The 14395-nt window shown below is 43.3% G+C and overlaps 1 protein-coding gene across 4 annotated transcripts in view; it reads left to right on the top strand.

The window, feature by feature from the left end:
- Positions 1-3506: 3506 nt before the first annotated feature.
- SLC39A8 (solute carrier family 39 member 8) overlaps positions 3507-14395 on the top strand; it is an 83607-nt gene continuing 72718 nt past the window's right edge. The window contains exons 1-2 of one of the 4 annotated variants that reach the window (XM_081483043.1): positions 3507-4054; positions 4853-5326. In XM_081483043.1, coding sequence (XP_081339169.1) covers positions 5108-5326 — 219 coding nt within the window. In that variant the 5' untranslated portion in view covers positions 3507-4054; positions 4853-5107. Of the gene's footprint in view, positions 4055-4084; positions 4408-4852; positions 5327-14395 lie in introns of those variants that run through there. The other 3 variants (XM_081483035.1, XM_081483054.1, XM_081483030.1) reach the window with 3 other exon arrangements.

The following is a 14395-nucleotide window of genomic DNA, read 5'->3' as shown; positions in this document are numbered from 1 at the left end:
TATAAATCACACTATCACATTTCCCACATCAGGCTGCCCTCTGCACTGCACAGACCCTGGTACCTTGTGCTGCTGTTTGGCAGGGTCTCCCTCTTCGCCCTTGTCCACCTCAGACATTCTGTGCAGGAATGCCCTCCTCACGCACCCAGCCTCTGACTGCACACCCGACAGCTTCTCTTTCTCTCAGACTCTGACCAAGAGTGCCCTATAACCCTTGCTCTGATCTTGATACCTCACACCACGCCACTGGTTTTGTCAAAGCCCTCCTTTCCAGCTTGGGCTCTGACGAATCATACTGGAAAGGATGCTTCACTCATCATATTTGGGTGCTGACATACTGTGTGGAGGTGCTTGAATATGCTCTTACCAATTAGGGAGGCATCCTCTGATTTCTAGTTTCCTCCCCCAATCTTGACACCTTGTCACCCTGCTTGGGCTCTAACTGCACAAGCTACATTTCCCTCCCGCTTGGATACCCTTCTTCCCTTGATTGAGTTCCAACACTTTCTTTGGGCCACTGTGTCTGGCCTCCATACAGATATTATTTATTATGCTATGCTCCTGAGGATGACTTCTTTAGGCCTGGGAGGGAGAAGAAGAGAAAGTGAAAGAGAAGTCGCTCGGTCGTGTCCGACTCTTTGCGACCCCGTGGACTGTAGCCTACTATGCCTACTACGCCCCTCCATCCATGGGATTTCCCAGGCAAAAGTACTGGAATGGGTTACCATTTCCTTCTCCAGAAGAAGAGAAAGGAGGGGAAAAAGGGAAAAGGACATACCATTTCCCAGGTTTGCTCATTAGTCCTTCTAGAAGGAAATGAATGCATGGAAAAGTTTAAAAGTGGTCAATATGCTTCTTCTGCAATAGTAACAAAAGATTTGGACTAAGAAAAATTTGAAGTAATTGGAAAAATAAGATTTGAAGTTAAATACCCTTTTCACTGGAGAATTGAACTTTTATTTCTCTTTTAGGTGTTTCATGTCCCCCCCTCCACCCTTGCTGCCACCCGCCCTGTCTAAATTAGACATTTAGAAATGAAAAAGCTGGAATGAATATTTGTGCTTCTAGCCCAATTTTATTGTTTCATAGATGAGGTAACTGAGTCCTGGTGAGGTCAAATGGGGCTCAGATGGTAAAGAATCTGCCTACAGTGCCAGAGACTTGGGTTTGATCCCTGGGTCAGGAAGATAGATCCCCTGGAGTAGGAAATGGCAACCCACTCCAGTATTCTTGCCTGGAGAATTCCATGGACAGAGGAGTGTCAAATGACTCTCCCAGGTTTCCCAGGTGACATAGAAAGAGAAAGAACAATTTTCTCCATCCTGGCCAGTGTTCTTGGCATTCTCTCTTCATTAATATCATTTAAAATTATTTGACCTTTAAGGCACATTTCTGAGAAAAATTAGTTTTTACTTATACCTTATATTTTAAATTGGAAGTCCTTTTCTTCAATAATGATATTGTTAGTATAATGCTATATTTTAGGCCCTAAAACATTAAGTAAGTAGTATTTTGGTGACTGTATTTCATTAGATCTAGAAATTAACCTCACCAATTTGGTTGTTAGTAACGTTTTTTGAATACTCTCTTTTATAGCATGCTTACATTATGTTAACTGTTTTTGATAAAGATGCCAAACAGGTTGATTGTTATTTATTTTACTATTTATCATCGTGTAAGATTGATGGTTTGGCAAAATGTGTATCAGTTCAGTTCAGTTCAGTTCCATCACTCAGTCGTGTCCGACTCTTTAAGACACCACGGACTGCAGCATGCCAGGCCTTCCTGTCCATAACCAACTCCCGGAGTTTACTCAAACTCATGTCCATTGAGTCGGTGATGCCATCCAATCATCTCATCCTCTGTCGTCCCCTTCTCCTCCTGCCTTCAATCTTTCCCAGCATCAGGGTCTTTTCCAATGAGTCAGTTCTTCACATCAGGTGGCCAAAGTATTGGAGTTTCAGCTTCAACATCAGTCCTTCCAATGTATATTCAGGACTGATTTCCTTTAGGATGGACTGGTTGGATCTCCTTGCAGTCCAAGGGACTCTCAAGAGTCTTCTCCAACACCACAGTTCAAAAACATCAATTCTTCGGTGCTCAGCTTTCTTTATAGTCCAACTCTCACATCCATATGTGACTACTAGAAAAACCATAGTCTTGACTAGACAGACCTTTGTTGGCAAAGTAATATCTCTGCTTTTTAATATGCTGTCTAGGTTGATCATAACTTGCCTTCCAAAGAGTAAGCGTCTTTTAATTTCATGGCTGCAGTCACCATCTGCAGTGATTTTGGAGCCCCCAAAAATACAGTTTCTCACTGTTTCCCCATCTATTTGCCATGAAATGATAGGACTGGATGCCATGATCTTAGTTTTCTGAATGTTGAGTTTTAAGCCAAATTTTTCACTCTCCTCCTTCACTTTCATCAAGAGGCTCTTTAGTTCTTCTTTGCTTTCTGCCATAAAGTGGTATCATCTGCATATCTGAGGTTATTGATGTTTCTCCTGGCAATTTGATTTCAGCTTGTGCTTCATCCAGCCCAGCATACATCCAGGCAAAATGTACATATATATATATATATATAGAGAGAGAGAGAGAGAGAGAGAGAGCACCAAATAGCTGATGAATAAAATTTTATTTTAAAAATCCACAATATAAAATCTGTATTACTTGAAACCCATTCACATTTGTGGAAAGTTCAACTGGGAATGAACAACTTGCTGGGTTTAGGTGAACCATTTAGAACATTCATTGATTTCTGAGAATCACCTTGAGTTATTGGGGTCAAAAGGAAAAATAGGCAACAAAGTATATGTAAGGATCCTAGAAAAATCTTGAAGTGTCCCCATCAGTTGTGTAATTTAAGAACTTAAGTGTGGTATGAATGTACTTCAGGCCCTTGGTGAAATATTTGCCCTTTGGCACCAGTGTAATTCTGTAAATTAGTAACAATAAACACACAGATTTCATAATGGGAAGGGACGCACCATAAAGATCATTTTGTTGATCTTCCTCCAAGGCAGGAATCCTACTACATACCCAATGAGTTTGAATCAGTTTCAATCACGGGGAAATCACTACCTCCCAAAGCAGTTGTGCCTTATTTTCTGCAGAAATCTTCCTTTGGGTAATTTTGTCCTCTTACTGCTGCCTTCCGTGCTCTGTGATTAGAACACAGGCAAACCTTCTTCGTGGGCTTCCTTGGTGGCTCAGTGGTAAAGAATATGCTTGCAAAGCAGGAGATGAGGTTCCGATGCCTGGGGAAGACCCCCTGGAACAGGAAATGGCAACCGACTCCAGTAGTCTTGCTGGGAAGCCCAGGGATAGAGGAGCCTGGTGGGCTACAGTTCATGGGGTCACAAAAGAATTGGACACAACTTTAGTGACTAAACAACAACAAAACTTTCTCCATAGGGACAGTCCTGCAGATATGTCCCCCTAGATCCTCATCCTTCTGGAATTTTCTCTCCGTGTCACTTTCTTCCACCGTCTAAGTTCCTCTTGAGAAATGAGATTGCCTGCCCCTTGTCTGGATTTAGTGCCTCTTTTAAAATGTGCTGTTTTAGGAAGCCGTGCACTCTCCCCGGTGAAATACAAGAACAGCGCTCTAAATTCCTCTTACCGTCCTTCTGTCACAGTGAATCGTGGTTTCACTTTATTTCTGGACAGTGGTAGCTACCAGACCGAACCTTTGCCCTCAAACACCGCGTTCACTTTGCACAAACTTGTTGACCTTACACCTACGTCGGCTTTTCTTGAACTCTCATCTGAACAAACAAACAATTCACTCTGATCTGCGGATATCCCGTGCGGCGTCAGGAAGGGCCGGGTAGAGCAGTGCCGGCTCTGAGCTCGATACCACCGTTCCAGATTGGGTTTCCTTTTTCTCCTGACTTTAAGAAGTAAGACAAAAAAAGCAATTCCTGCTAATCTCTTAGACAATGCTGAGGGTTCCAGGCTCCATTTCAGGAAGTTGGTTTCAACAAGGTAACAAAGAGACCACCAAGGTCAGAAAGGAGGCGAGAGAGATCGACCAGGAAGTGGCATTCAGGTAACTCCCCGAGGATGAGGGTGGGGAGCCGGCTCAGCTGGGGGTAGGAGTGCGCCCCGCCCGCCAGGAGACGAGGGCAGCGGCTGTGCGCCCCGGCGTGGACGCGCGCGGGAGTCCAGGCCGGCGAGTGTGTCACCACGTGCTGCGGGGAGGCGGGGACAGGGTCCTCCTCCTCCGGTTATTTGTAAAGAGCGCGGGGCCGGAGCTCAGAGTTTTCACTGCGGACTCGCCGGGGATTGTGTTGAGAGAGGGGGAGGGAGGGAGGGGAGGAAAGAAAGAAGGAGAGAGAGCGAGAGAGAGAGAGAGGGACTGACTGACGTGGACAAAAACAGACGCAGAAATACACAGGCGAGGTGAGAGGTTAGCAAGTCAGCTCACCTACTTCCCTGCTTGCCAATGAAGATCTGGGAGATCTGGGAGAGGGAGGGTCCCGTTTAGACGGTCAAACCCCAGGACCCCGAAGGGGCCATTTCCTGCAGCTGCCTGGGGACTGCACGCCTCACCCCTTCTAAGTTTGCTGATGGAATTAATCAGAAAGAAAGGAAGGGGAGGTGGGGTTCTGTAGCCGGTGTAGTTTTCTTCCTAAAAAGTGGCGTGGTTTGGGGCTTTAGATCCGGAAGGAGCATGTGTCATCACACTGCAAGCTAATCCTGGAACATCTGCAAACTCCGCTCCGGGGCAGTTGGCCCCAAGCCCGGCGGGGCGTTCGAGGGCTCCGGCCTCGCAGTGTTCCTAAGGCAGGCCGGCGGGTAGCCTGGTGGCCTTTATCTCTGTCCCCCTTTGTCCTTTTTATCTCAGGTTCTCCAGGAGGCCCGGGGGCCCGCTCTGTCTCTCGCTCCCGCCCCCTCTGCTGCACCGCCACTTCAATGCCCGGCAGGTCGCGGGCTGCTGCTATTTCGAAGGCGCCGGAGGACCAGGTGCGCCCTGCGCCACCGCTGACCCGGACCGGCGCCGACGCCTGACCGGCGCCCTTGGGCACCGACGCGGCTGCGCCCGGCGCGTCCCTGTGCGCTCCAGTCCGTTTTGGGCCCGTGAGGGGCAACCCCGGCCAGGATGGCCCCGGGTCGAGCGGTGGCTGGGCTCCTGCTGCTGGCGGCAGCTGGCCTCGGAGGGGAGGCGGAGGGGCCCGGGCTCGCCTTCAGCGAGGATGTGCTGAGCGTGTTCGGCGCCAACCGGAGCCTGTCGGCGGCGCAGCTCGGGCGCCTGTTGGAGCGCCTGGGAGCCGCCCCCGTGGAGGGCGCCCCCGAGCCGGGACAGCTGCACTTCAACCAGGTAGGGCTGGGCCGGGCCGCCCTTCCCCAAACGCTGGGGTGTCAGGAGGCGTCCAGTTGTACTTGAACGTTGATTAAAGGGGACAAGCGCAGGAGAAAGAACTTGGTTTTGTCTCTCAAATGTGAGGCGGGTCCTGTTTTTCACTGGATCTGACTTTCTAGCCGGGGTTAAAGGGCTGGCGGTGACGAGGGAGCCAGAAATTGCAGTTTTATGCCCGATGAGTTGAGCCGTCAGACGCTTGTGGTTATAAGATTTTATGCAAAAGTTTATGAAGTAGTTGAGTGCAGGAAGCACCTTGAGAGATGCGTTTGAGATAGGAATGGCGTACTGAAGTCTTCCTGGCAGAGACAGTGGCTTACAGGCACCCTCGTTAACAGCTGCTCGGTGGGTAACTACTGCTAGCAAGGTATAATGTAATTCTGTCTTTCCCGTGTAAGTTACAGGAGGCACTTAGGGCTGAAGGGCTTATTGTATAGAGACCAGGAGGCCGAGGGGGCCCTGAGCCCAAGATCACACATCCAACTGGTGATGGAACTGGGTTTAGAGCCATAGTTTTTATTCATCTATCAAGTCAAAGGTTTGGTTCTAATATTCATTCATTCATTCATTCATTTCAGAAGAAAAAAGCCAAAAACCTACCTTAGTACAGATGCACAGCATTATTCAGGCATTTGGTAATGCCTAAGATTTAAGGATCATCCTAAGTTACCTAGGCACAATTAAGCCCATACCTGTCAGTAAACTTCAAAAAGGGTATTAGAGATTCTTCCTGATTTCCATAATAAATAGCCTATGATTATTTCTTAAAATTGTGAAGTAAGCAAAGTGTGCTTTTAGCATCCTCCCCCAAAATCCCCTCTGCTTTTTAAAACTCTGTTAACTCAGTGCTTTGTTTTTTTTCCCCCTTCTACTGTGATTCCAGTGATAACTGATGATGAATGGCAGTATTCAGTACTTTCCGTATTGTTTGTCACTTCTGGGTGATGTTAGTTTGTGTCACAAAAAGTTTTGTGGTCCAAAATGTTTGGGAATGTTATACTGTAACTCTACTCCTAGAAATCTAGAGTTTCCCAACGTATCTGGCCTGAGATTACAATTAGGGAAATTTTAATCAGATAGTGAGAGAAGGCCATGGCACCCCACTCCAGTACTCTTGCCTGGAAAATCCCATGCACGGAGGAGCCTGGTAGGCTGCAGTCCATGGGGTCACAAAGAGTCGGATACAACTGAGCGACTTCACTTTCACTTTTCACTTTCATGCATTGGAGAAGGAACTGGCGACCCACTCCAGTGTTCTTCCCTGGAGAATCCCAGGGACAGAGGAGCCTGGTGGGCAGCCGACTATGGGGTTGCACAGAGTCGGACACGACTGAAGCGACTTAGCAGCAGCAGCAATCAGATAGTGAAGTGAAAGTCACTCAGTCTTTGTGACCCCATGGACTATACAGTTCATGGAATTCTCCAGGCCAGAATACTGGAGTGGGTGGTGGTGGTGGTTTAGTTGCTAAGTTGTGTCCGACTCTTGCGACCCTATGGACTGTAGCCCGCCAGGCTTCTCTGTCCATGGGATTCTCCAGGCAAGAATAAATACTGGAGTGGGTAGCCCTTCCCTTCTCCAGGGGACCTTCCCAACCCAGGAATTGAACCCAGGTCTCTCGCATTGCAGGCGGATTCTTTACCAGCTGAGCCACCAGGGAAGCCCCTTTAATCAGATAAATTCTTTGCTGATAACCTTATAGTTTGGCATTCATTTTGTTAGAAATATCTTACCTCAATTAAAACATGCAGTACTTAAGAAGTATAAGATTCTGATGCCGTGTGATATCAGAGTGTGCGTCCTTTGATCTAGAAGGGTTTTATGGTTCTTTTATGCAAGTTCTTTAGTAAACTGTCTATCTGATTCTTGCATGGCATTACATGCCAGAATGTAATGGCTAAGAAATGATACATTGGAAAAGCTGAAATGACTTCATATTATATTGATGTTTTAGAAAATAAGGCAACAACTAACAACAACTAACTTCATAAGTATTTTCCATCTAGTTGCAGACTCTTCAATAAGGGAAACAGCTGAGCTGACTAAAGCATTTCTAGATAGGAGCAGGAGTGGTCAGTTATATGCTTGGAAAGAAGCTTGGGGACTTGACTTGCAGCTGCTATCTGTAGCCCACACATTGTTTTGACTTAAATTATCTCCTTATCTTGCAATGTTTGGAGGTGCTGATGAATTATAAAGAGACAAAAGACCCCTGAGCCACACCTTGGCAAAGACAGTGGAAAATATACCTAAATAATTTAGGAAAGTTGCTTAAGTTTATTAGCAATATGATTCCCAGTTTATGAGTAAGTAGGTACCTCAATAGGTAAATTATATGTATGTTGATACCTTGTTTTTCATTCTTCTGTTTGCATATTTAAGTACCCTCATTATGGCCTCTGTGGACATCAAAAAGAGATGGGAAAAAGCCCATAATTACTTTGGAAACAAAGGGAAGCCAAGGAAAATTTATCACTTGATCAGACCTAGTAAACATTTGTTTGATGTTCTAAAAAAGTTCTACTGATAACAACCATCATCAGTTAAATGATGTTGAATGAAATGCCATTCCAGAACAATCTGTTAATTTGCTGGCATTTACATCTGCTCCAGTAGGAGACTATCCAATTTGGAGCAAAATTTAGGGCTGTTAATAACTCCATACCTTAAAGAAGGTAACTTCAGTTTCCTCACCTGCAACAAAGTAGAATAATAGTATATGTGAAAAACATGATTTTTGGACTTTTAAAACAGTTGAAAAGATAGAATTTATTTCTTTGGGCCAGGGATTTATTGAATCTTATATGAAATCTATTTACAATGACATTGTTTCTTTGGATGAGGGCTTAGGCCAGTTTTTCTGCAGACTACTGAGCTAAAAATTTAGACAGTTTTGGAAGGTTTTCTAATATTTTTTCAGTATCCCTAAGTACTAGTAAATTAGCTTGTTGCTTTGGGAGATCAAAGTGACCTGAGTTCAAACTGGAGACAATAGAATAATTGAGTTTACTGTTTTGCTTCTTATGGTTTCTGAGGGTACAAAGAGCAGGTAGAAGAAGTAGGCCAAACAAGTGAGAGGAAGGAGCTCTTTTATCTAAATGGGTCTCTGGGGCCCAAGACTAAGTGTAGGTCTGCTCTATCTGAGGGATTTTCTAGAATACAAAGGGATCACTTCTTGGCCTTTTGGCTAAGATCAAGTGTAGAATACAAAGGGAAGCCCCAACTGAGTGAATACCCTGGGTGATTAATTTAGGGGATTTAAGAATAGGCTCAGAACCACTTTTGTTTGTTCTGATAGTCCTTTCTCATTCTCCAAGTGGTCTTTTCTCTTCATTTCTCCTTCAAAACCCCTCATTTCTAAATTATCACACTCAGCTGCAGGAAATGTTTCTATTTAAATCAGTCTCCTGGGGAGGGTTGGAGAAGGCAATGGCCACCCACTCCTGTACTCTTGCCTGGACAATCCATGGATGGAGGAACCTGGTAGGTTGCTAAGAGTTGGACACGACTGAGCGTCTTCACTTTCATTTTTCACTTTCATGCATTGGAGAAGGAAATGGAAACCCACTCCAGTGTTCTTGCCTGGAGAATCCCAGGGATGGGGGAGCCGGGTGGGCTGCCGTCTATGGGGTCGCACAGAGTCGGACAAGACTGAAGTGGCTTAGCAGCAGCAGCAGCCTGGGGTGGATTTGTGGGGGTGATGGGGATGTGGGTGTGTGTGTGGCAAGTTGGGATGTGAGGCAACCTTTGTTTCCCACCATCATTCAACCTTTGACTTTTGCTTCTCTTTCCTAACTGCATTTTTTCATTTGATACAAATCTTGCAGCATAGCTCCTGCATCTTTTTTTTTTTTTTTCATTCACAGGTCGTTTTAAAACATCTTTCAATTCATAGTCAATCTTCATAAAGCAATGCTTGGAGTATGCCTCTCTTCTTTCAGTTCTCCTCCATGAATTCTCTTGGCTGATGAAGTCTAAATCTGGAGTCTGGCATTTGAGGCTCTGCACAGCAAGGTTAACCCTAAGATACCAACCTAACCTGCCCAGACCTAGCACTCACTACGTTAAATCAGTCACTCTTCTATGACTTCACCTTATATTTTTATTCAAGCACTTTTTACCTCATTATCTTCCTTGCACCCTTTCCTGTTCCCAGCTGGGTTGTCCTTCATTTCCTTGAATTACGCTCTCAAAATCTTACACTTTTTAAAACCCAGCTACACTCTTCCATAAAATATTTCTAGGGCTTCACAGCCACCACTGATTTGCCGATTTCTCTTTTTTTGAATTCTTGAAATTTTTTTATTATGCTGATGAGACTCAGCTATTCGTGTGTTCCAGAAATATTTTGAATAACTATTATACTCTAATTAGAGTGGTCATTTAAAAGTACAAACCTAACCATACTACTCATTTTTTAAGAAGTTAAATACCTTCAAGACAAACTTCAAACACTTTAAAGTGGCTTAAGTCTTTTTATGATCTGGTTCCTGTATATTTCCCAAGTCTTATCTTTTGCTACTACTCCAGTCTTCATAGACTGCTGGTAGTTCCTGGTTCTGCATACACATCTGCTTATGCTTTAGGTATCAGTTTAGACATTACTTCTTCCAAGAAGCCTTTCTTAGCCTGTTCAGGGGTTTAGTAGAAGCCCCTATTAATAATTGGTGCCTCTGCAATCATAACATATATTGAAACTGTAGTATAATATGTAAATAATTTATATATATTTTAATTTTCTATTCACGTGGTTGAATGTCCTCCCCTCCTCCAATATGATTTTGAACAAATTGAAGGGAATGATCTGACTCATCTCTTCAGGGGCTAGTGTAATGCCTGGTACACAACACATATTCATTATATGTGTATGTATATATATATATAATATATATACGTATATTATATATATATATATATATATATATATATACTTTTTTTTTTTAGCCGAGCCAGGCAGCTTGTGGGATCTTAGTTCTCTGACCAGGGATTGAACCTGGGCCCTTAGCAGTGAAAGCTCCATGTCCTAAACACTGGACCACCATGGAATTTCCCATTATATATATTTTTGAATGAATGAGTGAAGATTGCTTAATATGAGTAAGGCAATTTGAGCCTTCACATGACTTTACAGTTTCTAGGTAGATGTATGGCATAATGCACGCATGACTACAATGTATAATAGAATGATATATTTGATTAAAGAATTTTAAACAAAAGTGGAATGGGATCGGACTTGTGTGTTTAGAAAATTCTTCTGCATGAGAGTGTGGAATGTGTCAGAGTGGGTCGAAACAGGAGCTAAGGAGGAAACTGCTGTGGTTTGTAGGAGCTGTAATGATCGCTTGAACCTGGAGAGGCCGTCAGGAGGTAGCATAAAGGCTCTGCCTTCTCCTGGGAGAGCAGCCATGACTGAGGAGTAGGAAAAAAGTCCCAAAGACAGGCATTTTCTTCTGCAGCCTTTTGTCTGTAGTGGTCATGTAAGTATTATTAGACCTTTCCTTTCATTAATTTATGGCCCAAGGATGCCAGAGGAAGAGGCAGTGAGGTAACTGTTGGCTTATTTCAGTGGGCTCAGGCTAGTGGTCTGTAGCAAACACAGGAGTGTGTGTGTATGGTTATTACATGCATGTTATATGCATAGCTTCTTGTCATTTGTTGTACTTTTTCCTGGTATGGGGGCAGGTAACAGTGCATTAGGTGAAGGATGTGCTGGGAAGCACTGATTTTAGATGGATGAGAGAAAGCATCTGTTGTTGCCTTCTTTTTTTTTCTTTCTTTCTTTTATGTTCTGAAAAACGGTAGGATCGATGTCCTAGGAATGCCTTCCAGCCTGCTTGTTCAGGTGAAAAAGTCTGGAATGGCAGGATGGAAGGGCGTGGTTGTACTTAACGTTTTTGGTGGCTTTTCCTTCAAGACAATGGACTTATTCTGATTTATTATATCATTCTATTTAACTTGACTGTGTACAGTGTGATCATTGTTTCCAAAAGGTTTTGAAAAAATGAGAGACACTCATAGCTCACTTGACCGTGATGTCAGGAGCTTACTTTGCCCTTTTGTCAGGGATGATGGTAATCCATATGAGGAAATATCCTTCATTCTTTCCATATCTAACTCCCAAATTAGCATCTTCACCCACTACCCTAGGAATCACATAGACCCTTGTATACACAACATAAATAATTATATCTAAGGATTTATTGTTTTTTTTCTTTTTCTGTATGACATACTCGTAACCAATTTATTTGTATTAACACCTTTCAAAATCACAACAATCCTATGGTAACGATACCATTATTAACTTTACACAGGAGAAATATGTGGTTCCGAGAGATTATGTAACTCAACAAAAATCCAACAGTAAGTGGCAGAACCTCAGCAATTCTAAATCCTGTCGACTAAAAAAGATGTACAACTTGAGAGCTGTGAGTTAAGTTTTATTTGGGGCAAAATGAGGACTGCAGCCGAGGAGACAGCACCTCAGTTAGTTCTGAGAGACTGCTCCAAAGAGGCGGTGTGGGAAGGTCAATATATAATATTTTGGTGAAGGGGGAGTTCAATGCAATTAAGCACTCATTTTACAAAAGGTTTTCTGCTAGTTATTAGGAGCTGATGTCATCATGAAGGGATTTACTACTTTTCTAGATATGAGGAGATACAAAGATTGGCTTATGAAATCAGTCCCTGAACATATCTGTCGAAAGACCTGGTCCACCAGAGTGCCTGGAGCACAGAGTGCCTCACTCCACCCCGAGTGAGGGGGTGTTGAAGGTCAACAGCTGCAGCAGCACAGGGTTCAAGCTCTGCAGATGCAGGTGGCAAACGCCCTTGTTCAGTCGCTGGCAGTGCTCTTGGCAAGTGGCAGTTTGTAGTTGACAATACTATAGTGGAGTTTTTGAATTTTACTTTAGAAAATCATGCTGTCTCTAGCCAGGGAAACTGTTACCTCAGATTTTGATCTAACCATCAATTTTTTATCTAGCTACATTGCTGGGTCACCTTAAGGGCACAGAAATTATAATGATGATGATGGGTCCTTGTCCTCAGAGAGCTTTTAATCTGAGAAATAGGTGGGAACTTGTGGGAAATATGTAAGGCAAAACTGCAGTAGTTAAATAATCACTGAAAGAAATGTTACCAGACATATCACAAGACTGTGATTAATTGCCAAATGAACACTTTTGGTAGCATGCTCTATTAGTTGAAAAGAGTGAGGGAGCCTTTTGGGAAACACCTCGTGAAGTAGTTACTAGTCAGTCAGTTCTCTTTTTTTTTGGAGAATTTTGCTTGTTTGGTTTGGCTTTTAAAATACTTATTTTATGAACATCTGCTAGTACCAAATGTCTGTTCTATTAATCACAAGATGGATTTTCCAGTGGGTTCCATGAATTCTCTAACAGAAGGAAAATTTCTTTTATTTCTTTCTTATATGTTGAATTTTTCTTGGAGAAAATATTTTGGCAACAGTAGTTCTCCTAATTCTGAGTTTCAAAGTTTTCCTGGAGAACAGCATATTAATCAACTTCTTTCTTCTGGGGATAGATTGCGGGTATGGGAGAAATACCTATGTCTAGTGTTAAAGTTTTCGGTCTTGTTCTCATTTTTACTCTAGAAGAATTCTACCGATGAATTTACTCTCTCTTCTGGCAGTTTAGAGTATGCGTCCTTCTTTTTTAAAAAAATTGTGGCATATTCTCTCTGGCAGATAGTTCTTTTTTATACATATTAATTAATCATCTTTTTTCTTTTTTTATTGATGTATAATACTATATGTTACTGGTGTACAGTATAGTGATTCACAGCTTTTAAAAATTATACTTCATTTATAGCTATAAAATATTGGTTATGTTCCATACCTTGTACAATATATCCTTGTAACTTATTTTATACATTGTAGTTTGCTCCTCTGAATCCTGCAAGTCCTCTTTTTTCATGCCTGTGAAGCAGCTGCATTACTGATTGCACAATACTGGAGAAAGAGGGTTGTGCATCAATGCTAGAGAATGAGTTGAAGTAATGAGGGAAGAGCCGAGTATTTTAACAGAATTCCTAACTCTTGGACTCTCGTTGCCCCTAAGGTGGGAGTTTGAACTCTAACACAGTTATGAAGAGAGGGCGTAGTAAACTTTATCCCTTAATTGAGGTAGATCTTCATTTCTCTTTAGAGATGTTCAAAGTGGAGTAGCCGGGTGGGAGATTTTGAATTTTTGTGCTTTCCATGGTTCACACCATATTTCTGTTTCTTGAGGATGCCCACCTTGGGTGATGTTGAGGGGAAAAGTCTTCATTTTCCCATCATAAAACCCCATTGCTTTTCAACTATGACTGCAGCTTAAGAATTTTTTCTTTACATTCATTCAGTATACATTTGAATCCTCGAGGTACTATTTCTTTTGCTGGTAATAGGGGCTTGGGGAAGAAGACTCTTGAAAGAGTCCCTTGGACAGCAAGGATAATAAAACCAATCAATACTAAAGGAAATCAACCCTGAATATTCATTGGAAGGACTGATGCTAAAGCTGAAACTCCAATTCTTTTGCCACCTGATGCGAAGAGCCGACTCACTGGAAAAGACCCTGCTGCTGGAAAGATTGAGGGCAGGAGAAAGGGATGACAGAGGATGAGATGGTTGGATGGCATCACCAACTCAATGGATATGAATTTGAGCAAACTCCAGGAGATAGTGAAGAACAGGAAAGCCTGGCATGCTGCAGTTCATGGGGTCGCCAAGAGTCAGATACGAGTAAGCAACTAAACGACCACAACCAGTGGGGTTGGGGGAGAAAATAGGAATATAAATAGGCATGGGAAATAAGCCTGAAGTTGAAAAGGATTGACATTCCTCAGGGAAAACCAAAGCTGCCTGCAGTGCTGCTGCTGCTGCTGCTAAGTCGTTTCAGTTGTGTCCGACTCTGTGTGACCCCATAGACGGCAGCCCACCAGGCTGCTTCGTCTCTGCCTGCAGTGAGGGTTAGTCTAATGTGGTTGGTAGTAAGAGTTTGCCAGTTACTTGGATTCAGAGTGGCATTTCC

This window comes from Giraffa tippelskirchi, chromosome 1 (assembly GCF_054371585.1).
Source record: "Giraffa tippelskirchi isolate mGirTip1 chromosome 1, T2T-mGirTip1v1.2.pri, whole genome shotgun sequence".
In the NCBI taxonomy this organism is placed as follows: domain Eukaryota; kingdom Metazoa; phylum Chordata; class Mammalia; order Artiodactyla; family Giraffidae; genus Giraffa; species Giraffa tippelskirchi.
The sequence above is the reverse complement of the archived record's forward strand: the minus strand, read 5'-3'. Positions and strand labels throughout refer to the sequence as shown.